The sequence below is a fragment of the Pocillopora verrucosa genome, chromosome 14 (genome assembly GCF_036669915.1).
Source record: "Pocillopora verrucosa isolate sample1 chromosome 14, ASM3666991v2, whole genome shotgun sequence".
Classification (NCBI taxonomy): domain Eukaryota; kingdom Metazoa; phylum Cnidaria; class Anthozoa; order Scleractinia; family Pocilloporidae; genus Pocillopora; species Pocillopora verrucosa.
Window position 1 is genome coordinate 9,868,495 of NC_089325.1, and position 23,215 is coordinate 9,891,709.

The 23,215-nt window shown below is 37.9% G+C and overlaps 2 protein-coding genes across 12 annotated transcripts in view; one reads left to right on the plus strand and one right to left on the minus strand.

Annotated features, from left to right (window-relative positions):
- Positions 1-273: 273 nt before the first annotated feature.
- LOC131797797 (la-related protein 1B) lies at positions 274-17,458 on the plus strand. 3 transcript variants are annotated; one of them, XM_066161131.1, is made up of 24 exons: positions 274-745; positions 827-876; positions 988-1,059; positions 1,209-1,290; positions 4,587-4,853; positions 5,473-5,725; positions 5,830-5,884; positions 6,007-6,096; positions 6,443-6,542; positions 6,890-6,952; positions 7,236-7,397; positions 9,043-9,128; positions 9,435-9,532; positions 9,973-10,147; positions 10,313-10,354; positions 10,490-10,843; positions 11,213-11,310; positions 11,724-11,884; positions 11,967-12,054; positions 12,155-12,211; positions 12,996-13,105; positions 13,425-13,474; positions 13,693-13,773; positions 14,331-17,458. In XM_066161131.1, the coding sequence occupies exons 1-24, from the start codon at positions 499-501 to the stop codon at positions 14,817-14,819; spliced, it is 3,330 nt and encodes a 1,109-aa protein (XP_066017228.1). In that variant the 5' UTR covers positions 274-498; the 3' UTR covers positions 14,820-17,458. The 3 variants fall into 3 exon arrangements, with proteins under 3 accessions (XP_066017228.1, XP_066017229.1, XP_058971438.2); XM_066161132.1 differs by having other exon boundaries at positions 6,890-6,946; positions 7,233-7,397; XM_059115455.2 differs by lacking the exon at positions 6,890-6,952.
- A 417-nt stretch (positions 17,459-17,875) lies between these two features.
- Positions 17,876-23,215, minus strand: part of LOC131797796 (kinase D-interacting substrate of 220 kDa B-like) — a 31,089-nt gene continuing 25,749 nt past the window's right edge. For 8 of the 9 annotated variants that reach the window (XM_066161124.1, XM_059115452.2, XM_066161126.1 and 5 more), the window contains 4 exons: positions 22,287-22,358; positions 21,779-21,981; positions 21,016-21,083; positions 17,876-20,543 (listed from right to left, as the gene is read on the minus strand). In XM_066161124.1, the coding sequence (XP_066017221.1) occupies positions 19,213-20,543; positions 21,016-21,083; positions 21,779-21,981; positions 22,287-22,358 (1,674 nt within the window). In that variant the 3' untranslated portion in view covers positions 17,876-19,212. The remainder of the gene's footprint in view (positions 20,544-21,015; positions 21,084-21,778; positions 21,982-22,286; positions 22,359-23,215) is intronic. The other variant, XM_066161130.1, reaches the window with a different exon arrangement.

Consider the following 23,215-nt stretch of genomic DNA (forward strand, 5'->3'; position numbering starts at 1 on the left):
TTGTTTGGCTAGAGTATTCCACGTCTTAGAGCTATAAGGCGTCGAGAAATTCGCTTCACGTTTCTAATACAACAGGTAAGGAAGGTATCGCCATTATTTTGTCTTTAATGTTTCATCTAAGCACGGGTAGTCCTTTCATATTTGTACAGCCTGTGACTGACCCAAAGACAAGCTTTTATTTATTTCCTTTCTTTGTTCTAATGTCGAAGCTGATTGGTCCATTCGCAGTCCTGATCACTTGCTCCGCGCATGGCTACTAAGGTTTTGCGGAGTCAAGATTCGGTCTCTCTAGCCACATGGCTGAATGGTGAAGAAAAGCGGTAAATTTGCCTGATATTTTAGGTTGTTTACCTTTGGAAGAACGCAGGAAACCTTCGCGGACACAATCTGAGACTATCTGCTCTTCGTGTGTGGGGTTCAAGGTTGTTCGTCGGCTGAAGGTTGCCTTGTGGAATTGTTTGAAATACGTCGACGTAACAACACGTTCAACTCCGTATTATGACTGAAGTCGAAAGCGTTCCTAAGACGAAACTTGATATCGTGGAGGGTAAAAATCAAGTTAACAACAGTTGTGGACATGATGAAGAACACGTCAAAGTCGAAAACCATACTGCTGCAGTAGAAGACAACGATATTTCAAGCGAAAACACTTCGCAGAAAGAGGGGAATCGCAATGATCCTATGGAAGTACCTCCCCCGCCGAAAAATCCTTGGACAAGACACTTGAAAAGCAATGGCGAAAAAGGTACGAAAGGAAAAGGTTCCTTTACGTCCACTGGTTTTTTAAACAACTCGTTTTTAGTCCCTGTGTGTATATCTCTTTCAGAAGAAGCTGCGAAACCAACTGTTGTGAAAGCCGCTAAACGCAAGGGCAAGGTAAGTGAAACTCAGGGGTATAGGGTTGGTGGTTAGTTTGCTACATGCTCGCAATGGAGCCACAACGCGGGTTATTCATTTGCTCAGGTGTTGCTGTCTGTTGAATTTTAGGGCAGTGAGTTCACGGATATCACAAATTGGCCAACTCCTGGCGAATCTACGGCTTCCTCTAAGGACGGAAAGGTAACGCAAATTATAATATCACTACGGCAGGGACGATATGTAGATGTGCATTTGTGTTTCATGTTTAGCCTTGTATATTTACGACCGACTTGCTTTGTTGATTTCGCTGAACGTTTGTTTTTCAATCTTTTTTTTTTTTTTTTTTGAAGGCCTCTGTTAATAAGAAAGAAAATGCTGAAAACGAACTGTCTGGAGACGATGAAAACCAGAAAACCACGCCGAAGAAAAAAGGTTTTGTGATCTAATTACACACGTTTAAAGTGCTCTCTGCAAACATAAGAACATTGTCGCTGCGGCCACCAACTAGGAATGGTTTTGTTTGAAATATTAATGAGTTGTATCTTTTGGCTGAAGTAAGGCTTTTTCTTTGGGCATAGAAGTGTTTAAACTTATTCCCTTTTCCTACACTTCCCAAAATAGACTTCACGCGTGTTGTATTTCGTTTATAGCTTTCGATAACAACTGGAGAAAACAACTAAGCCAGCATAATCCGAGAAACATTTTATCTCGGGAAGATACTGCTGGGTTTAGTTTGACCTTTAACGCTCGGAATTTTGTTTAGTTTAAGTTTCGCTCACAATTTTTGACCATTTTCTTATACGAATTTAAATATCGTTTGCCGTACACATAATTTCAAGTATTCATACCCTATGCTTTCCTATATAAACTTTTTTTTCTTTAATCTGAATAAATTGTTTGAATGCTCTTTTATTTATTCCCACCAGATTCTAAATGTCTGTGCATGCTAATTTTTGTATACACCACAACAGACTATTAACAATTGCACCAGTCTAAGAGATTAAAATTTGAAACTGACTCTCACTAAAACGGTTATGGTCAATGATTTTACAACCTAATTAGTATAATTTTAATCTAGTCTAACGTTTTTTGTATTGTTATGGCACCAAATTGCAATTATATTTACCCCGTATATTTGTTGCAGTGGTTTGAAATAGTAACAGATTTAATTCCTACTGTGGTAGCCTAGGTTTTACTTAAAGTATTTGGTTCCTTTGTACACTGTCCTTTCTTCTTCAACTTTTTGGAAGCCTTTTATTTCCAGACAGTTTTGTTTTGTGCATCTGGCAAACTATGTGTAGGGAAGATACATTTGAAGAGACTATTCCAATTATGAATTGCATTTGCATAACAGGAACACCAGTCAGGTGTCATGTTCACTATAGCTTTAAATGCATCATCATGATTTTTCTTAAGTCTATGGGATAAACAAGTCTATGAAGAAATCAAGATGTTGTCAGCAATTTTTGTGTCTTATGAAACTAAAACTGGCTTACTGGTTACAATGAAAATTATCTCTAAGGTGTTGTTTATTACCAATATGTTTGGTTAATTTAAATCACTAGTCAGGGTGGTTTATACCACCAAAATGTTCAGTTGTCCATGCAATCATTTGTTGTCATGAAAATTATTGCAACACTCAAAATGTGTTAGGTCACATACTTGTGAAATGTTTTAAGAGTTATTTTTTTCACCAGTCCTAAAAAGTGTGTATGAAATTATGAACAAACCAAATTTGAAGAATAGTTGTCTTAAGTTATTCATAAAGGTTGACTATGGCAGTAGTTTCATTAAAAGCTGGTTACTAGCAGTTTACCACTGCTTATTAGAACTTTTACCATTGTCTGTCTGGCTTTAAAATTGGCTCTTATGTTTTGATTTTACCAACTTTTTTCTGGGCACAGCTGCCTATTACATCATCAGCCACCCTTTATTGAAAAAATTATTGAAACCCCTACTAAACCCCTATTACTGCTGATGCTGCTATCTTGAATCCTGCTCAACAACCTTGCGACTCTGGAGGTATTACACTTTTTTTCTGTAATTGGTGATTGGATGCTCTTTAGAGCTGCATGGAAAGACACTTTTGACTTGAGAAAGAATTATTTTCTCTGTGTTTTCTCTCATCTTTGTGAACTGTGAGTTGTGGTTTTGCTTCTGTAGCCAGGTTCATTAATTATTTTAAAATGGCAGCATCTGTGATCAAAAGAAAATTTGAAGACAATTTTAGATTGGTCAGGATATTCCTAAGAATCATGAGATGCAACAAGTAGTAAATTTGTATTTACACTTCTTAGTGGTGGGTTAAAAATTGTATGGCTTCTGAAGTCTACTTCTCATGTTAGAATTCTTTCATTGTGGTGCTTTGTTGAGCATCATTAGCTAATCTCTCTTTATTCAAAGGTGATTTTTTGCAGTTTCTCACCATAAGATATTTTGCTATAAAATGAAAGATTTATGCCATATGGTTGAGTAACTGATCCTTTCTTAATGGGGCCATTTAGGAAACTTTTCTCAAACTGAAAGTAGTGCAAAGTGCAGAACATGGTAATAACATGATTAATCGTTAATTCACTAGTACATGTGGTTTTTTCTGTGCTGCTGGTCCATGATTTAAGTGTGCTGGTATAATCCAACTTTCTAACAGCAGGTCTATAATTTCTAAATCTTAGTCTGAAAGGTTTAATCTAGTTTTGCCAAAGTTTACTTTCAATATGGCAAAACTTTTGTTGTTTGAACATCTCTATTTTAGTTTTCATAGGGTATTGTAGACATGTTTCTTCTAAATATTGCTTTCAAAGTATATCTTTCTTTGTAAATTGACACTTGATCACAATGCAAGGAAAAAATAATTAAATAGTTTTTCTTTTCCTTGGTTGCCTAGCTGCCAACATTGAAGAGTGTCCTCTAGTCTCTACTTCAATGCATATCTATTGCAAAATCTTACACACATTGACAGCTGTTGATATTTTTTATTTAAAGAAGTATTTTAGGAAATGAAGTTATTCTTGTTTAGCCTAAGGAAGAAAAACAACCGAAAAGAACTGAGAATTCATTCTGCAAAGAAATATCATATGATGGTTATGGATTACATTTCGCTTTCTTTTGTTTCCCCATCACTGCTGTTAAATAATTAGCTAGTATCTGTGATATTTCTGTACTTGTTAGTGAAACTGTTGGTCATCAACACAAGACCAACCGCATAGTTCTTTTTCTTCTTTTTCATTTTTTTCCATTGGCATTTGTTAAATATTCTTTAAGACAAAAACAGAAGTAGCAATCACCATCTAAAATAATCTCAAATAATGAAAAAGTAAAAGGTAAATTTACAGCAAGGAAATGTTATGTTTTTCATATGTTATTATTCCTGGTAGTATTAAGACAATAACACATGTACATCTTGAAAAACACTTAAGAAGGAAATGTCCCGTGATAAATTTTTACTTTTAATGTCAATGATGTACAGGAAAATGTGTGGCACTTTTTAAGTTGAAAAGCCACCTTCTGCTTATAATTTTTTCTCTACAATGATGACTAAGGCTTAAAAAAAATTAAACTCAACAAATTATTTCCTGTTCTCATCTGATGGTTTGTGAACAATTTTTGTAACACCTTAATAGTAAACTTAATATGCAATACTCTCGACTTGCTTCTATTGCTTGGCGTTTATCCCTTACAGGGTTGAGGGTTGAATCATTGACAATTTTTTTTTTGTATCTGGCTTCCAGGTGGAAGACATAAATGGGTCCCACTGAACTTAGAAGGTGCTGAAAGTGCCTTAGAGAACTCTGCTAATGATTCGGGAGTGGAAAAATCACCCACATCACCTGAGGCCACCTCACCAACAACTGTTAACCCCAAGGCGACAAAGTCACCCACCACAAGGTTCAGTCCAGGACATGTGCCAGGCAATGTGTCTCCTGTGAGGGGTGGCAGAGGGGGACGTGGTGGAGGAAGAGGTGGACGTGGAGGACGAGGACGACGTTCACCCAGAGGTGCTGTGTTTTAGTTTTGTGCTGTGTCCTGATTGGACAGTGGGTATTTAAATAGTGACTAGACAACAAAAGATTGATGGTTCATTCCTACAAACACAACTGCACGTGGAAGATCTCTTAAAATCTATAAGTGAGAGGAGTTAGGTTAGCATTTTGCTTTATTGGAAAAGCAAATGACTGACACTTGGAACATGGAAGGTAGAGCTCATTATCAGTCTTTAATTTATCTTGTAGCCTGATCATTCAGGTGAGAGTAGTAGTGACTGATGCTTCAACAATCCTTTGGGAAGATATCATTACCTCGTTAGCATCACTGTGTCTCTTGTGTTTAACGGGGCGGACATGTTATTACCTCTAGTCCTTGTGAGAGTTAACAGCAGGGCAAGGCAATGTCTAAATCTGAATGGGTAAATACTAATGGATGAGATTGTGTGTGTGTGTGTGTGTGTGTGTGTGTGTGTTTTTTTTTTATTAACTCACTAGGAGTTGTTCAGCAGAATTTCTAAACTGGACTGATTGTTCAGTAGTCTGAGTGGGTCAAAAATTTCATATCTGGTAGTAGATTTGAAATAAATTATTGTTTAGCATTGGCTGATGTTTTTTTTGTTGTTGTCTTCAGGGGATGGTAGTCATCAGCAAATGCCTTACAACCCAGCATACCGTCAGTTTGGCTATCAGATGTACAATGGAACAACTTATTTTGCACAGCCCCAGTATGCTGCAAATCAGCCATACAGCACTAGTTTTTATTATAACTCTGGTAACTATATGCCTGTCACACCTGCTGCCCCTGCCCCTGCCCCTGCTGCTGCTGCCGCCACTGCTATAACTTTGGATGAGATGACACTCAAAGAATATATTAAGAACCAGATGTAAGTGTAGTAATAAAAAAGAGGAGTTGTGTAAAATCATGGATCTTGCAGATGTGAGGGTGTAAAATGTTTCACTGAAATAATTCTTTCTTATTTTGTTACAGAGAGTATTACTTTAGTGAACAGAATCTTACTAAAGACATATTCTTGAGACGCCAGGTAATAATTGCCTATCAATAATTGGTCACATCTAAAGCAAAAAATTTAATGTCTTCACAAAATTAAACTGATTTTCAATGTCAATTCACACTTGCGTATGTTTATTTTTCTGTTATGCTCAGATGGACTCTGAAGGCTTTATACCTATTGGACTTATTGCAAGCTTTTATAGGGTTCAGGCCCTCACACAGGATGTTAATCTCATTCTGGAGGTTTGTAAACACAATGTTCAGGAATTGAGGGTAGCCTTCGATGAGATATTTTGTCAAATTACACAATTTTTCATATATTATAACATGATGTAGGCCTAGGTGAAAGTACCGACCCTTAAACCACAATTGTATTCACCTTAAATGTACTTTAAAGATATTTAGTCCCCTTTAACCTTTTTCAGATAGTTCATTTATTAATTTTCTGGAAAGTGAATTCTCATCCCATCCATAGCATTATGTTTCATTCATCTACTACTGGTCTGGCATGATTCAAAGCTTTTTTTTCTGTTACTTCCTTGATGTTTTGTTATACTTTGAAGAGCCACTAATAGCAAATATTTCACAGGCGCTGAGAGGCAGTGAAGCTGTCGAAATTATTGATGGCAAAATAAGGAAGAAAGATAACCCTGCTATATGGGCCATCCCTCCAGACCAACCAGTCACAGGTATTTTGTTTCTTTCACTTAACATTAGTAATGAATTGTGTTTTGTTCGAGAATAGATTTAACACTGAGTCAGTTCTTCACTGAATTTGTTATTGACCAACTGTTGCAAATCACAAAGGTCTGTCAAAGGCATGTGTCCCAAACATTTTGTTGATGATTGTAGGTATTGGTTACTCTCAAGTTGTTCAGAACTCTTAGGTGTTGGCACCTGGACATCAGTTTCTAAAAAGATCACACATTCGGTGACACTTTTTATTAACTTTGTGACATTAAAATACGGTTAACTTCATCGCAACATTGTTATTAAGGTAGCCACCTAATCTGTGCAAATACTGATGTGATTTCAGTTGAAAACACCATTACGCATGTTTATGAGCCCATGCCTTCCTTGAAGCAACATGTCCCAGCAGGTAACACTCAGTACAATTTTAAATTTTCAGCTTTAGGTTGAATTTGAATTCAGCCTGAGTGGCAATGTTTTGCTGTTAATTACTTTGAAAGCAGCAGCAAATTCCAGTTGAATTTGAACCATTAAAATTTTTGTAAGGAAATAGACACACTGTTGTTTACTTATGTTTGTTTTTCTCCTTTTTTCATGGAACCAAAAAATAATATAAACAAATGTAGAATTAAAGGTTATCTCCAGAGGTTTCATGTTTAGATTTAAATGTAAATATGAATTGAAATTTGCAGAGATTGGGGTGCAGAATAGCATGGAGGTACAAAAACAAGAACACACTGATGGTGGATTGAACAATGAGATTGTAAAACAAGGGCAGAATGGATTGGTGTTCATTAACTCAAACAGTTATGCATCTGTCAGAGAGGACAAGCAGTTTGACTCTGAACTGAGAGGTAAAACATCCAGTAGTTTCCTTTTTGCTAAACTGAGCTACCCCTTGATGAGTAGCACAATCACCATGCCCATAGGCGGTTGATTGCAAACTTTCAATGATTTCTTCTGTTTACATTTTCATTGAAGCCAAATCTTTGCTTACAGGTAAAGTTGTTCTTATTGATTATTGTAAAAGCAAAAAATCAGAAAACCACATTACTGTCTTCGAAACAATATCTGTGAAAGATGAAAAATCAAGCCAATTTTGGTTGTAACGCATAACACAATCTTGGTGGTAATACACAGTAAACACTACATTTGAGCAAAACTTTGACATTTCAAGTTCATTAAAACGCATAGATTCAAGTTTATTAAAACGCATAGAAAAGATTCATCATTCCAAAGTATCCTTTGTGTAACGCTGGGTTTCAGAATTTGGAAGTACACCAAGTTGTTGTCCGCAGATTGACTTAACTGGAATCTTGTGGGAACAAAAACACATCAACCAAATGCTCATACTTGGTGTTCTAAAATAGCAAAAAATCAGTCTAAAGGATTGACTATAAACGGAGAAATATCAGTGTAAAACAGTCACTACAGTTTTCTAAAACCTGATTACGCAATAATATTTTTCATCGACTTACCTTCTCCTTCACCACTATACTTCAAACGCGGCAAAGTCGGGTTTAGAAATCGATTGCACTTCAATGCTCACAAGTTTCTCTTGTCATTTCCAAGTTTTCGGGTCCCTATCTTTAGAAACAGCCAAATTATTCACTTTTGACCAAGTTCCTATGCTTTTTACTATGTTGACGCCATATTGAGAACTGAGTCTTGCCACAAATGCCACCAAAAGTGCCATGAAATCTGCTGTTTGCTCTGCCATTTTCATCTTAATCTTTTCATCTCCGTCTTGAAAACAGCTTGGTAACCTTTCCTGTTTTGGGGGTTTCTGCAATGTTATCAAGGGTTGCGGCGTCTTCAAGCTCAATAATTTTTCTGAGATTTAGCAATCTGTAAATATCGCTTCAAGTGTGCTTGACAAGAGTTATGGTTAATGAAAAGGAAGAAAAGCTTGCGAGGATCAAAGAGTGGAGGAGGAAAAAGCATGAAAAGATTAGGCTAAGGAATCTAAAATATATTGAAAAGAATTGCAAAAAGAGAGCTGAATTTCCAAGAGAAAAACGGTGATGTGATCTTCAAGTTGTAAAAAGAGGCGGAAAGTCAGTTTTTAGAGTGCCAGTTGATCTCGCTGAAAAGATACTAGCCTCCATGTAATACAAAATGTTATTATTTCTACTTTTTACTGTGTCAGTGAACTCGAAATTGATTAGTTGTGAAAAAGACCACACCCACAAGGGATTATGGGTAAATACAAATTTGAATCAAATGTGACAAAAATAAAATAGTTTGAAATAAATCAGTTGTAATAGTAAATGTGAGTTTAAAACAGACCTAAAGAAGTGATTTTGTCCCAAACTAGCAATTTTCACATTTTCCATACATGTTACAGAAGTGGGTATGGTGATTGTGCTACTTATCATTGCTCAAGTGCATTATGTAGATGGAGATTTCTTCTCCAAAAAAGTTCCTATCACGAATGTTGCTATTTAAGAATTTGCAGGTAGTTTTTTTTATTGAAGCTCGGAAATTTGTTTATTTTAGTTGTAGAAACCAACAAGCGTGATCCTGAAGCTTGGACAGAGGTAAAAAGACGCAAACCGTCTTCAACAAAGTCAGTGGATACTAAGGTTAGTGGGGTGTGAAACATTAACATTCAATTGTTTTTTGAATCAGTCAAGGTGTAAATTTCCCAAATACAGTTTAAAGTAGATAAAGAACTGATGATTGTGTCAACAAGATGGCAATTTGTAAATAACTTTAATTTAAATAAAATGTAAAGAAGCATCAAATTTTGTGTGTTATTTGTAAGTCTTCGGTTCGTATCATGCACATAGGTTCTTAGTGCAATAACTATCTCAAGGAGACATATTCCTGGGAAAGAAATTGCAGCTTTGTGGATGTCCTACTTATTGATTTGGATTTCATTCCCATAGGTGAGCAGTTTCACCAATGACCAAGAAGAGCTAGACTTTCAGTTTGACGAAGAACTAGAACACCAAGGCAAACAGCCAACAATATGCTCCTCTGATTGGTAAGTAATCTCTGGAAGGGCATTGTTTGTGTCTGGTTGGTAACCATGTACTTGATACTTTGTAAAACCTGGCTGCTGACTGAGCTAAAAATTGAGAGGGTAGCAAACCTCAACTTCGTAAATTTATCTTATAGAGAGATTTTGTGGCCTTTTTTTTAGCAAGATCCTGGTGAAGAGAGAACAAGATGAAATTACATGCTAGCTATAGCCCAACTCCAAAGATCTGAGTGTTAATTCACCCCTCTAGTGGCTACACATTTTATTTTAAGTTAATTTCCAAGATTTAGAGTTACATCTTAATCAAGATAGCAACTTACACCTGATATAGTACTCTCATCACCTGTTTGCTGAGTAATGTATGGATATTATAGGGAGAAGCTTGTCAGTGACTTCTTGGAGTTTAAGGGTTATAATAAAGGAACTATTTATTTTTTTATTAGGGATGATGATTCAGATGACGAAATTGACGATCAAGACATACACAAAATAATGATTGTGACGCAGACCCCACCTCCTATTAAGAAACATGACAGGACAGGAAACTATGTCACCAGAGTAAAAATGACGCAGGAGCTCTCTAAAGCAATTAATGATGGTCTTTATTACTATGAGCAGGTATGGCGCATTTTTACAGTTCATAGTGGAGAGCTGAACTAAATTCCAGCTTGTTATTTGAGATGGAGTAAAATTTAGCTCTGGAGGAGTTGATAGTTTTCATGATATTTGAGGAGCACTTTATAATTTTCTGAAATGTTTAAATATTTGTGAATTTGCTTGCAGGATCTTTGGGATGATAGTGATGACAGTTACCTAAATAGAAAGGTAACATGTTTGTTTTGTTGTAGACAAAAAATTATGTCTGGATGATCCCAACTTCCTCAGTTGTTGAATTGTGCATCAGATAAGTTGACTTGAATGGCATATTATTGAAGTTTTTGCCCCTCTTGTTGTCCACAGATGGTTCTTTCTTCATCAATGAAACGCGTAGAACTAGTCAGTCAGGACAAATTTAACACACAGCGTGATGCCCTGGAACCTCAAAGAGCTCGTTCATTCACTGAGGCAGAGTTCCCTCCACCCAGCCCTCCTGTCACAACAGTTCCTCATGCTACATTATCACCTTCAGCTGAAGTGTTCCGTCCAAGAGCAAACACTGCCCCCTCTGAACCTGTGTCTAGGTCTCTTCCAACCACTGTACCCGAGTCTCCTACCCAAGAAAATCGGCATGGATCCCGTACTCCCAAGAGGAAGGATGTCAAAGTAGCTCCAAGGTTTTTCCCTGCATTCAGCAAGGAGAATCTTAGTGACCAGGTGAGTGGAATCAAAAGCTGATTTTGATTTTCTGTTATAACAGTGGATGTGTGTGCTATATAAAAATTATAGATGTTTTCCATCAGGTTTTGATACTGATCAAGAGGATTTTGTTTCAAAAGAAAATTTGAAACTGATTTTAAAAAAAAAAGGAAAAAAAAACTACAGAGGGACTTAACTTGTGCATGTTTATACAGAGTTTACTGAGAACAAAAGCACAAAGCCAAATTTAAAATTTGCATTTTTTAGTCTTAGACCAGTATTGAATTTGTAAATTGTATGTTAAGGTTTGGTCTTTACCTTTTTCTAATAAAAGTAGCAGGATGATTTTAACATATTTTTAATATTCTTTTGCAACTTGGTTATCAGGGTCCAAAGAAAAGAAAGACAAAATACAGTCAGAACCCACCTGTTGAACAGCATGTTGGTTGGGTTATGGGAAGCCGGGATTATCCGCCACCTAGAAGGTCTGTAAAGCTTCTTATCTCGCACTCCACAGTGATAATTGACCTGCAGCAGGAATTTGTCTTTTTGGGTTGATTTGTAGGCAGAGTTTTGATGATTTCAAAATTTTTTATCAAGGAGTGTGGTTAGGAAATGCATAAGTTTTGAACAACAAATCACACCTGTTGAGCTATAGTTCTGCTTGCTAAATCTATTGTATTACCATGTCCTTGTTACCTTTGTGGTCATGTTCTGCTTATAGTCCCTTTTTTGTGTTGCAAGGCAACATACTCAGACAAAGTGGAATAGACTTCTAGTAAAAATAGAGCATGTGCTGTACACCTAGTTTTACAGCCACAAGATGTGTGGATTTAATATCATTATCTTTTAAATTCTCTCTAAGTAAGCTAATGTTTGTTTGTCTAATTTGTTTCAGTCCAAGCCTCAGCATCTCTGAGGGTATGACTCCTGTGGTTGGAAGTTATGGGTCAGTGCCGCAGCCAATACCACGTTTTCAGCACCCTTCACATGAACTTCTCCAAGATAATGGGTTTACTCAACAACGGTACCATAAATATTACAACAAGTGTCTGAAAGGTTTGTCACTCTTTTAAAAATGGTGAATTTTTAATACCACTATGATACCATGCTGACTTCTTACCTTTGCTCTTTCTTACAGAGAGGAAGAAGCTTGGAATTGGTCAGTCTCAAGAGATGAACACCTTGTTTAGATTCTGGTCATTTTTCCTGAGATCACATTTTAATAGGTGAGAGCATGGATTTGGACAGCTTGTGATTCTCTTGCATCACTTGTCTTTACATCAGTAGATGAAAATTGATGTATGGAATGCATTTTGACTTTTCCAGGAGAATGTATGAAGAGTTCAAAATGCTGGCTGTAGAGGATGCTGCAGCTGGTTATAGGTATGATGTAGAAACTTTGTTTAATTTATTTTCAGAATCGCAGCTTTGTTTTCCTCTTTTTTTTTTTGTTTGGTATGTTTATATCTTAATGACAGCAACATTAATCAACAGTATGCAAGGGAAATTTCTAATGCTCCTTAATGGAAATGTTCTTACCCAGTGACCTTGTGACTTTCTCTTCTGTTAACTAGGAAATTAAAAAATTAAGGAAGCTGATTCAGAGTTTTTTCCCAGTAATGTTGTATTAATCAATCGCAAAGCTTCAAACCCACAAACTTGTTATCATTTATGGTTCAAAACTGATGATAACATTTGATCATGTAATCTTGACTGTCTATGGGCACATTTCTAGAGGGTCCTTGTTGCTTATCTGGTCTGTAAAGCTTTTTTCAAAACTTTTGAAAATTATACAATGGGGTACCAGAACTGGCTTATCTGTTCTATAAATTTGATTTTAAGATATGGCTATGGGCTGTTAAGTTAGTGGAACTTTCAGCAAATGCATCCCTGGTGAGAGTAGTACCAAGAATGAGTGTTGTTGGTCGTAGTGACTGGTATTTCAACAACCTTAGTGAAAATCATCATCATAGCACTCCTATGATCAAAACATCAGTAATTACAAGCAACGATAGTCCTTCTCAGAATTGTGTGTACTCTTACTAGGACAGTTTACTGCACAATCTAACTACATTTACATTGCTATTTGTGCTTTATGACACTTGGTTGGCTTGTTCTGTGAAACACAAATGTTCTGAATTATTTATCTCAATACATCTCCTTTTAGGTACGGCCTGGAGTGCCTCTTCAGATTCTTTAGCTATGGCCTTGAAAAGAAGTTCAAAGCTGACTTGTTCAAAGATTTCCAGACAGAAACGTTAAGAGATCATGACCAAGGTATGCAATTTTCAGTTGGTGACTTGGCAGGTGTTTCATAGTGTTTTAAAATAATAAGAAAGGTGATAAGATTTGAGTTGAAACATTGAATTAAGAAATTCTTCTCCGTTTTATCGCAAATATGTTATGAGGAGAAATTTTGACTCCTAAATACAATGGCTTGGCTAGCTATGCTATCTCCTGTTGCTCAGTAGTAAAGCATTCTGTTGTGAAATCATGTCCACAGCACAAATAACGTCTTCCCATATTTCACAGTGATCTTCTTAAACTTGCACTGTGGTAAAGTCAAATAACATATTTATTTTTAATTTACTTTCAGGGAACCTTTATGGTTTAGAGAAGTTTTGGGCATTCCTCAAATATTACAAAGTGAGTTTGAAGAGTCTTTTTTATGTTTTTTTATGTTTTTCAACTCTAAGTGAATATTTCTGTAATTTGCCGGAGTTGTTTAGACTTGTCTGAAAGTTGCTGAAACAGGTCAAGAAAGGAAGTCTTTTGTTGCCTGTTCCTTGATGATGGAAAAAAAGTGTTGTAAGGAGTTAAGTTTATGGTTATGCTGCCACTGATATATTTGCTTTTATTTACAGGGCAAAGCAAGATTTGAGATTGACCCAGATTTGCAAAAACGCCTGGATAAGTACAAGACAATAGATGACTTCAGGAATGATGTAAGGAATGATACATCTTAAAAAAAGTTTTTAGAGCTTGTCAGTCTGTCCCTTAAGCACTTGTCTTAGTGAATACCCATTCTTACAATTGAAACAAATCCAGGAAACTTGATACTTTCCCACAGAGGTCAGTCTTTCTCTGTACTATACATGTATTGCAGTATTGTACTATGAACTGTACAGGTAGTAGGGTATAGTCATTAATTAAGTCCAGTTGCATTTCAATTCTTTATAAGGGTCATCAGTAAAATGTACTGCCTATACACCCATAGTACGTATTGTTATAAAAAATTAAACAGCTTATGGGCTAATTCTCTTTGCTGTCTGCTGTATAATTCTTATGATTTTACCACAGAGAATTAGGTATTGGATTCACTACTAATCCCCTAATTAATGTTTTCCTTAATTCTCCTCACTTGGCTGCTTAATATTGTACTGATATTTTTAAGTTTAATTCTATCTTGGTCACCTATGGGAGTGAAAGGGTTAACGAGGTTGTGTATGCAAGTATTGTTATTTGGAGAGAATTGATCTTGTTTTCTTTCGCTTTCCCTCAGCCTATGAATCAGTTCCCAGTTGATCCGCACAGCAACAAACCACGGTCACGGCATAATTCACACGGTGACAAATATGACCATCCTCCCACCAGTAGCAGGGAAGAGCAGAAAACAACTATAGAGGAAGAAAAAAGTGGAAAGGAAGAACAAAAGACTGGTAAAGAGGACAAGAAGGGTCAGAAAAGCACTGAGAGTAGTGATTCGAGAAGGAAGAGTGCAGAACGCAAAGTTGAAAAGCAGAGCTCATCTGATGAAAAAGATAAGAAGACAGCTGCAGCGAGTAAACATGCTTCTGAAAATGTAACTTCAGAATCTGCAGGTGCTAAAGCAGGTCTAGTTAAAGCCACTTCCGGTAAATCCCCGTCTGGTAAAGCAACTTCTGGAAAATCATCTTCCGGCTCGGGATCTTCCGGGGAAAGAACGAATGTTAGCAAACGGGAGAGTTCTCAACAAGGATCTGTAGCCACTGATAAAGTGGCCGCCTCCTAGGGAGGAGAAACAAACCATGAAGACTTGAGTAAAGCAATTGACTTCATTCCAATTTAATACCATAAAAAAAAAAGTTAAAAGATGAAAACACTCAAAAAAAAGTACATGGAAATATTACTAGTGGACCGTTAACTGTCACACTTCTGGTTGTGATTGGTGAGAAGGCACTTCCTGAACACAAATGAGTATCAAGACAACTGCTACTTGAGAAGTGAAGAAGGTGGCATGTATTCCAGATTTCAAGAAATGGCGTTTGAGAACTTTAGTTGCAGTGCAATATTATCGTGGCATGTTGTGGACTCAGCCAAGGATACCATAGAGGAATAATGATCAACTGAATCAAAAAAACACATTAAGATACTATAGCAAGAACAAAAACCTTCTTGGTTAGGAAGGTTGTTTTTGTCCATGTCAATCATTCAACAGATACCTGCACAAATTGAATATACTCCGTGGAGTCAATATTCGGAGTACTTCGGTCATTCTGGCTCAGAGACGAAGCTGTTATTTAACAAGAGTAAAATTGAACTTCATTTTAAATTACCTCCTAAGTTCATGCACTCCTTCGTTCCCATGGTGATCATTCTTCATTCACTCTCAACTTGGTCAGGTTAGGAGATGGAGACCTGATTATCCAAAGAAAATATATTCTTCGAGCACTGTTATGACGATCCCACTAGAGCAGCTGAGGGATTCCCTCAAACGCTAGAAAACTATTAAATTATTTTTATCATTGTCAAGGTGAGTTGAACTGTCGGTGTTGTTATTATTTTGGTTGAACATAGAGAAAAATTATTGAATTATACATAGTGTGAAAATTGCGCAAAAGAAACCACCTTTGAGTATCAAATGCTTCAATTGGGGCAAAGCTTTGTAATCTCTTCACTAGTTCTCACTTCTAGGCCTTGGCTATCTTTTTCATCGTTAAACTAAGTTTGGGATAGGGTACTTGCAGATAATGAAAGACTGGAAATATTTCTTTTGCAAGGAAAAACTTCAGGGCACAAGAGTTGTTAAGGTAGCTGTGTTGTTCGAAGGGATCTGTCAGTTGTAGACGACTTCAAAGCCTTAGGTTTGACATAGTGGTTTGCACTGTTGATTTGACAGAGCTAGGATTGTGTTCGGTTTGTTAGACGGGTGAGGTGGTAAGTGAAGTGGAAAAAGCGAGAAGTTAATCTATAACTTCGATCCAAGAATTGAATGACATGTTGCGGACCTTTGAAAAATTTCTTTTACAGAAGATTATATGAATTCGAATAAGCTGGCCTTAAGTATTAAACGGAACCTATCAGGTGAACATGTCTGTAATTATCGCGAAACTCGGAATCACTGCTTTAGAGAATTGATCAATTTATTGAGGTTTGCTATGTGATTTTTTTCATGTGAAAAACAGAAATAATCTGAAGTTAGATTGCTTCAAAACGTACCTTAGTCGTACCTTGCGAAGGAATTATCTTTACTTTGGTATTATCAAATTTGGTTGCGTGTCGTGGTTCGAATTTGCGTGTCTTGGAACGTTCTGTTGGCGTTCAGTCGCTTGCGTGACGTTACAAGGGTGACAGGAAAAAAGGGAATGACGTAAGGGGTGCGTTTGAAACGCGGTTAGCTTGTTGCAATTAGGATATGTTTTTGTAAGTGAATCGAGTTGATAATCAAGTTCTTTTTCTTCAAACTTTTTAACTGTCTTCTAAATTATCTTGCAAGGTCTACCCACTGAAACAATATAGCGGTATGATTTAGCTGTACATAGAGATCTCTAAGTTATTATAATCGCCCAATATCTCTTCAGTTAAAAGTTGGAGTTGAACAAAATATAGAAGCTTTGGTCACCGGCAGTTTATAATTGAAATTACCTTGCAGTTTACAATGATTGTTAAGATTTCTTTTTGCGACAAGGTAAATTAAATTTATGTTGATTTTAAAACGAGTTACACCTTCACAAGCATTCGTGTAGCATGAGCTCATGTCTGCATTTTCAAAGGTGTAATTCCAGTAGTTTGTAGCATTATGAAATTGAAAGTTGTTTCGCATTTGAGGACAGAAATTTGGTCGATTTGTTGGTTTGGGCAAGAGCAGAGATTAGTATAATTTTGGAAATTGTAAAATTTAAATTTACAATTGGAAGAGACTTCCTCTTTTGGGCGAAATTATTGTTGGCCCGAGTTTTGGGCACTTCTCCGCTCGTGCGCTTTCCTGATCGGTTGATCAGTTTGGTCACTCTATGAGAACTTCCCAAGAGTATTTTTCTTCCGATTGTATTGCGACAACAGCTTATTGTGTGACAAACTTGAGTAATTTGAATTAGGTTATTTATCGCGTTTTACCGCCCAACACTTAGAGGAAAATTTTAAGGGACTGCTAACTTATTTAGTGACGTAATTTGTAGCTTCTTTAGACTGTGTGCACCTCTTAGTGGATCGAAGACCAGCGTGAACATAGCCTCGTGATGCGTGAGCAAAGAACCTTGTTACGCAATGTCCTGGTCTTCGATTGAACTGGAAAGTTTGGTCGCAGTTATGGCTCGTTAACTTGCAGTTCTTGGTATTCACTTAATTGCGAGGGTTCATTATGTTGTAGTAGTGGTAGTTGTACAAAGGTAATCACCAAAAAAAATCAAATAAATCTATTTTAAAACAACATTTCAAGGCTTTGTAACATTTGATCTCTTACTAGTACTTTCTTATTAAAGGATATCTTAGTTTTGTTCCATCTTCTCCCAGTTCGTTTTGGTTTAATCTATAAATTTGATAATATCACCAGTATTTTGTCGAAGCATGGATGAAAAGGAAGTCAGTGGGTCCTTTCGGGATTACAATACTGCTCACTTTTGAAGCATTAAGTCTTTCTTGTGGATATGAATCTTGTTTGTATCAACATCAATCATTTTACTAACTAAGGCTTCACAGACGAAATTGGTTTGATTTTGGTCCAAGGATTAAGGGCGTTGACTTCTAATTCGTACAAGAGTATCCTGGGAAAACGACTGTTTTGAACCTCTCCCCTCCCCTGCAGAAGACCTTGCTTCCAAACCCACAAATATTGACACCACACACACATCGCAGTTTGATCGTTTTTCATTGATAATTTCTCGTTCTCTCAACTCATTCTCGAGCTTGTAAACTTACAACTTATATCTGTAAATAAATAGACTGCAATTGCGATGGAGTGTTGTGCAACTCCATAGAAATCATTTCTTGAGGAAGTCACTTCAAGGTTATATCAACAAGCTAGCAAATTCGAAAAAGAATCACTCGCTTAGGCTCTTACTTTGATTGAGTTTGAAATCGATCTAATACTTGAGTCCCTGGCCAATCGGATGGGGGAAAAACGGCACTTTCCTTGGTTAACGCCAATTATTTTCCCGTGTTTTTCTAGGCTAAGATGTTTCTGTTTTATGATTGGTTCACTAAGAATATTACATATGCTGACGTCATTGGTTTCACCTTTGCAGGTATATATAAATATATAATAGTAAAACAGATTAAAAAACGTACATAAAAATCAGGTTCAAACATTGAACTTTAAGCTAGACAATACGCTTTCGGCATACCAGAAATCTAACGAACGAATTGTCTTTGCTGGAGCAATTTCCAATTGAGAGTCAACAGAAATCCGGGTTTGCTTTGTCTTTGCTTTACTTTGCTCTGTAATTGGTCCAGAAAACTTGCGCCACTCTCTCAACCAATGAGATGCAAAATTAAAACCAATCACGACTTGGTCACCCGCGTTTTCCCGCGCTTTAGGCGGTTAGCTTGTTTCTACTTGTTAGTTCTCATTGGCTCTTTATGATTTTTTCCTTTTATCTGATTGGCCGTTGTGAACTACTTTGCTTTTGGTTCTACGACACTCAATCGAAAAGCGCTCTTTCATCAAAATAACGAGTATCGAAACTATGGAAACAAAATTCCACGATACCTAGCATTGCTTAGAAACTTGATCATTTACTTGTAAAAGATTCGGTGCTTCGTGAGCTCAAAGTTTGCGTAATTTTTAAAAAACTGAAAAGATTAAATCTCAAACACGCTTCTTATCACTTCAATTTCAAATAAATTGTTCAACAAAAGAAATGTCAAATTAACTCGATTCTTAAAATCTGATCATTTTGATGGAATAATTCCTATCACACCTTCAATATTGAGAGACAGAATGACCTCGTCAAAGGATGCAACGAATTTCTTTTCAAAATGAATTTTAGCTTCAGGATTTTAGACTTGATCTCACTACACGCTAGAATATATACAACGCTTTCAGATCACGGTCGGTTCTTCCTGTAAACCATAACAACCATGATATTGTTCAAACTGCTCTCCTGTCATTTGCACCCTTCTGTAAATTTCCTGAATTTGAGTCAAATCAAAGCTGTCGTCCGAAAGATTCCGTAAAACTCCACATATCACACACAAGTCTCGCTTTTCAGGTTTTGATGTTGGTTACTTTTCGTCTCCACGTAAGTTGGTTTTGGTTTCGGAGTATACGTGCGAAATTTGGGCGCTTTATTTTCAATCACACCCGTTGACGATTTAGGCCTGGGACGACGATCCGGTAACAGCGGTTGCTCGCTTTCTGACACAGACGAACCACCAGCCTCGACCTGAAATCGATTCATAAGTGGCACCCAAGGGCAGTCCCCTTGGTCGAAATTTGAGCTGTCTTCGATGGACGGTGGAGGTGGTGGAAAGTCGTTTGAATCACGACTACAGCGCTGTAAGTCTTTATCTTCTTTCGTTGGTTCGGGAATCAACGGATCCGACGCCTGCGCGAACGACTCAGGTTCGCTGTCCGAATCAACCGGCGGGCTCTTTCTTAAAAATTTGGGCCGATGTTCGATAGTGACAACATCCGAGGCAGAGTGGGGTCGTATTACGTGACTAGGCTCCGGGAGAGAATTTTGTCGTATTGAGGGAGAAAAACTGGGGGCAGATTTCTCGTGGTGGACATCAGTAGAAACTGATTGTGAAATTGGTAATCGACCTGAACTGGAACTACCTGTGCTACTCCCTGATGAGCTATTGCTTCGTTTGACGGCCACAGCAGCCTTAACCGGTCCGTTTCTGTTCAGTGTAATAACAACGGGTGCAGGACGACCAACCTCTACGCTATCTTCCGTGTCAAAGAACAGAGAATTCTTGGACGATTTGCGCTCCTGGACAGGCTCCATGAGCTTTAGATTCTCACACGTGCATTCCATGACTGGTGGGGTATTAATTGCTTTTCCTTGTGCATTCGAAGCACCCGGCTGAACTACAAAAATATCGTTCTGAACGTCTGAACGTTCGCGTTGGTCTTCAGATTCACTAAACGTAATCAAATCAGTACCGCTAAGGGGAGGAGCAGGGAGCTCGTCGTCATTATCATCATCGTTCTTAAACGCTGCTTGAAGATGAGGCTGGGGTGGGAGGTTAATATCGTCCTCTAGCGAAATGAGAACACTGTCTTCCTTAATTTTGACCTGATTCAAGCCAGCACTGGAGCTTCCTGCTCCTTCATCTTCATCGCCATCGGATAACTCATTCATTCTCGTTACGTTTTCATCTTTTTCAAGTTCTGTTTCGGCCGTGTTAACCGTTTCCCCGTTATTGTCTTCCTCCTCGCTGTCCGGCGCCGACGGAGGCTGTAGTACTATGTCCGGGGCTTTCGATGAATGAAACTCTAGTGAAGCTTGTTCCGTTGAATCTGCGCTGCTCCTCCCAGGGGCAGTCAGCGGATTGGCGTGATCCCATGCCCCTGAAGATTTCAACAAGAAAACACACGAAAAATGATTGAGTGTAAATTAGTCTTGGAAGACAGATTACTAAACATGAATAAAATCGCGTATTCTTGAATGATTCTGCTATTTTAATTTGAAAAAAAAAACCAAAAAATCTTACCAAAGCAATAAAAAGCACTGTTCAATAGCAAAAGGGTTTTTGTTCAGAGTGGTGTATTAGGTTGAGAGGTCTGGGTTCGACCTCTAGCTGAGGTCATTGTCTAGTGATCTTACGCAATACTCTAAACCCTCTCCGTACCTCTCCCCACCCAGGAGTCTAGATGAGTACCAGCGTCGGGGTGGAGAGTGGTGTAAACTATGATGAACCACAACTAGCATGCGTGGATGGAGTGTAGCAATACTTCCGGTTGCTTAATGCTGCGGAAATCAGGAGAAGCTCCAGTGATGTAAACTTCACCAAAATAGCATGCATGCAGCTAACTATCTAACCTGAGGAGGATGTCTTGAGCAGCTGGCAATTCATCTCTCCTGGACTTACGCATCTGTTACTCAAGTGACTGGAAGAAATGAACGAGGAGGAGCTCAGATGAATACACTAGGGACACTTGAGTGAACATAAAATGAATGTGACTGTAATGTTCACAAATGAAGATGAGACATGAGAGAGAGATAACGCACGTCATGCACGAGTCGCTATGATGCAGCGAGACTTTAACTAGGAAAGGCGCACGAGCCAGCCAGCCAGTCAGCCAGCCAGCCAGCTTGGTTAAATAATGCTGTAGTGGGTTTAGCATGCATGAAACCCACCGGTGGTCCTGCTTCAAGGCTTACCGGGAATATGCGCTCACCATTCGCAAGTCCCACACCTCTGGTTGCTTAACAGAGTAAAACCACGAGGAAACAAGCCCTAACACAGAATACATATCCTCCCATACTCATACCCTCCCTGCCCCCCCCCCCTCCCCCCCCCCTTCGTACCAAGGTATCCAAAATTGGATCTCCATTAGATCGAAGATCCTACGAAACGAACATCGGAACTCCGGTTCCCCACCCCGATATAACGTTCTCCAGTGCGAACTCGATCCATTTCCCTGGTACTTAGGAACACCGTTCGATTTTAGGTACTTATTTCAAGCAAAGAAAATAACAAACAGCGCGTGCAAAAGATAAATATTGTACAATGAATATCAAAATAAGTTCACGGAACAAAAAAAGTTGCGAAAGATCGACATAGATTTACAGTGTTACTAACCACGTTGTACATTCTTGATTTGGATTTCTAGCTGTTAGAATCCATGCGCGGAACAGCTGCCAATCACCGAACGTCATCGCCATGATGTGGCTAAGTTCAGATAAGTCGCACGACGCCAGAACTTTACCGTTGATGTTATTTTCTGTTACGACGGTCTGATAAGTTGATATCTGCTTTTGATCCAAACCCTCCATTTCAGCGAGCTGTAGAGCGAAAAAGAAGCAAAGGTGAAGACAAAGCCTGCATGCAAATAAGCCATTTCGCCCATCAAGCTGGAACTTGTTCCGATTTTATAACATTAACCCTTCCAATCCCATAATTGAATCCTTACGATATAAATACAATATTAAGCGGTCGAGTGATGAGGAAAAAGAAAAATTTCAATCAGGGGATGAATAGTTGATCTAATACCAAATTCTCCAAACTAACCTCAAAAGAATTGTATGTGGAATTGAAAACCGCCCGTTTTACAGTCAAGTTAGACAAATTCTCAAGTTATTCCGCCTACCTGTTTGCAAACATCTTCGATAGTTAAAGTAGCTAAGCTTGTCTGCTTGTCAGATCTTCCTATGGAGCCGACCTGAAAAACACAGTCATGCTCGTTAGAGGAGTTTCTTTGATTTAACTCTTACTCATGATTTATTGATAACTGGGCATTGCAGTACGCATTGATTGAGCTGTGGGTATTAGCTGCACAGCGCTTAGTGGGGATAAAACGCTTGAGTGCAGTTCGACATTGCTGCAGAAAGCAATTCAACAATGTTATGACTAGTAGTCACCACTACCGACAACAATCCTTCTCAATAAACCACCAGGTTCAAACCATTCACTGTATCCACCATTTTACACAAAACTGTCGAGACATTTTGCCCTGTTAGAGCAACATTCATCCCAAGCAAAATAATAGGCTTATTTCACCTACTCCACCCTCACCTCCGATCAAAGTTAACCGACCCAAAAAGTGGTTTAGTCCTTGGTATGGAAACGCATTACTGCAACAATGGATCAGCGGAAGCGAGAAGAAAAAAAAGCAGTTTGAGTGTAACGAGGGTTAAAGTATGATTTTGTGGCAACATGATTCACCAAAGATTTAATTCAAATTCTACAAATCCTTAATAGTCTCCAAAACTCGATAATTAAAGTTTCAGCAGCTCGCAAACATGCAAGCTTCATCGAGCACGTTGAACAAAGCAAAGCAATTAAAAGTTTGGCCTCAATAAATGTAAAGTGGACATGACGAACAATAAGAACAACAATACTGAGATGTGTGACCTGCGCTTCAAGTAGGCGCACAGTTTATAGACCACGCGCAACGTTTTCATGGTTACTGTCGAGTTATTTGGGACCAAGATTAAAGTTCAGAGAAGGCACAAGGTACCTCATTTTAATTTCCACATTTCCAATTCACTTATGCTAACAACAAAGTTAACCTTTTAC

Excerpts from the sequence above, each read along its gene's own strand:
- LOC131797797 (XM_066161131.1), top strand. The coding sequence starts at position 499 with ATGACTGAAGTCGAAAGCGTTCCTAAGACGAAACTTGATATCGTGGAG. Across the intron at positions 5,885-6,006 it reads ACATATTCTTGAGACGCCAG|ATGGACTCTGAAGGCTTTAT; the intron begins GTAATAATTGCC and ends TGTTATGCTCAG. Across the intron at positions 12,055-12,154 it reads CTGAGATCACATTTTAATAG|GAGAATGTATGAAGAGTTCA; the intron begins GTGAGAGCATGG and ends TGACTTTTCCAG.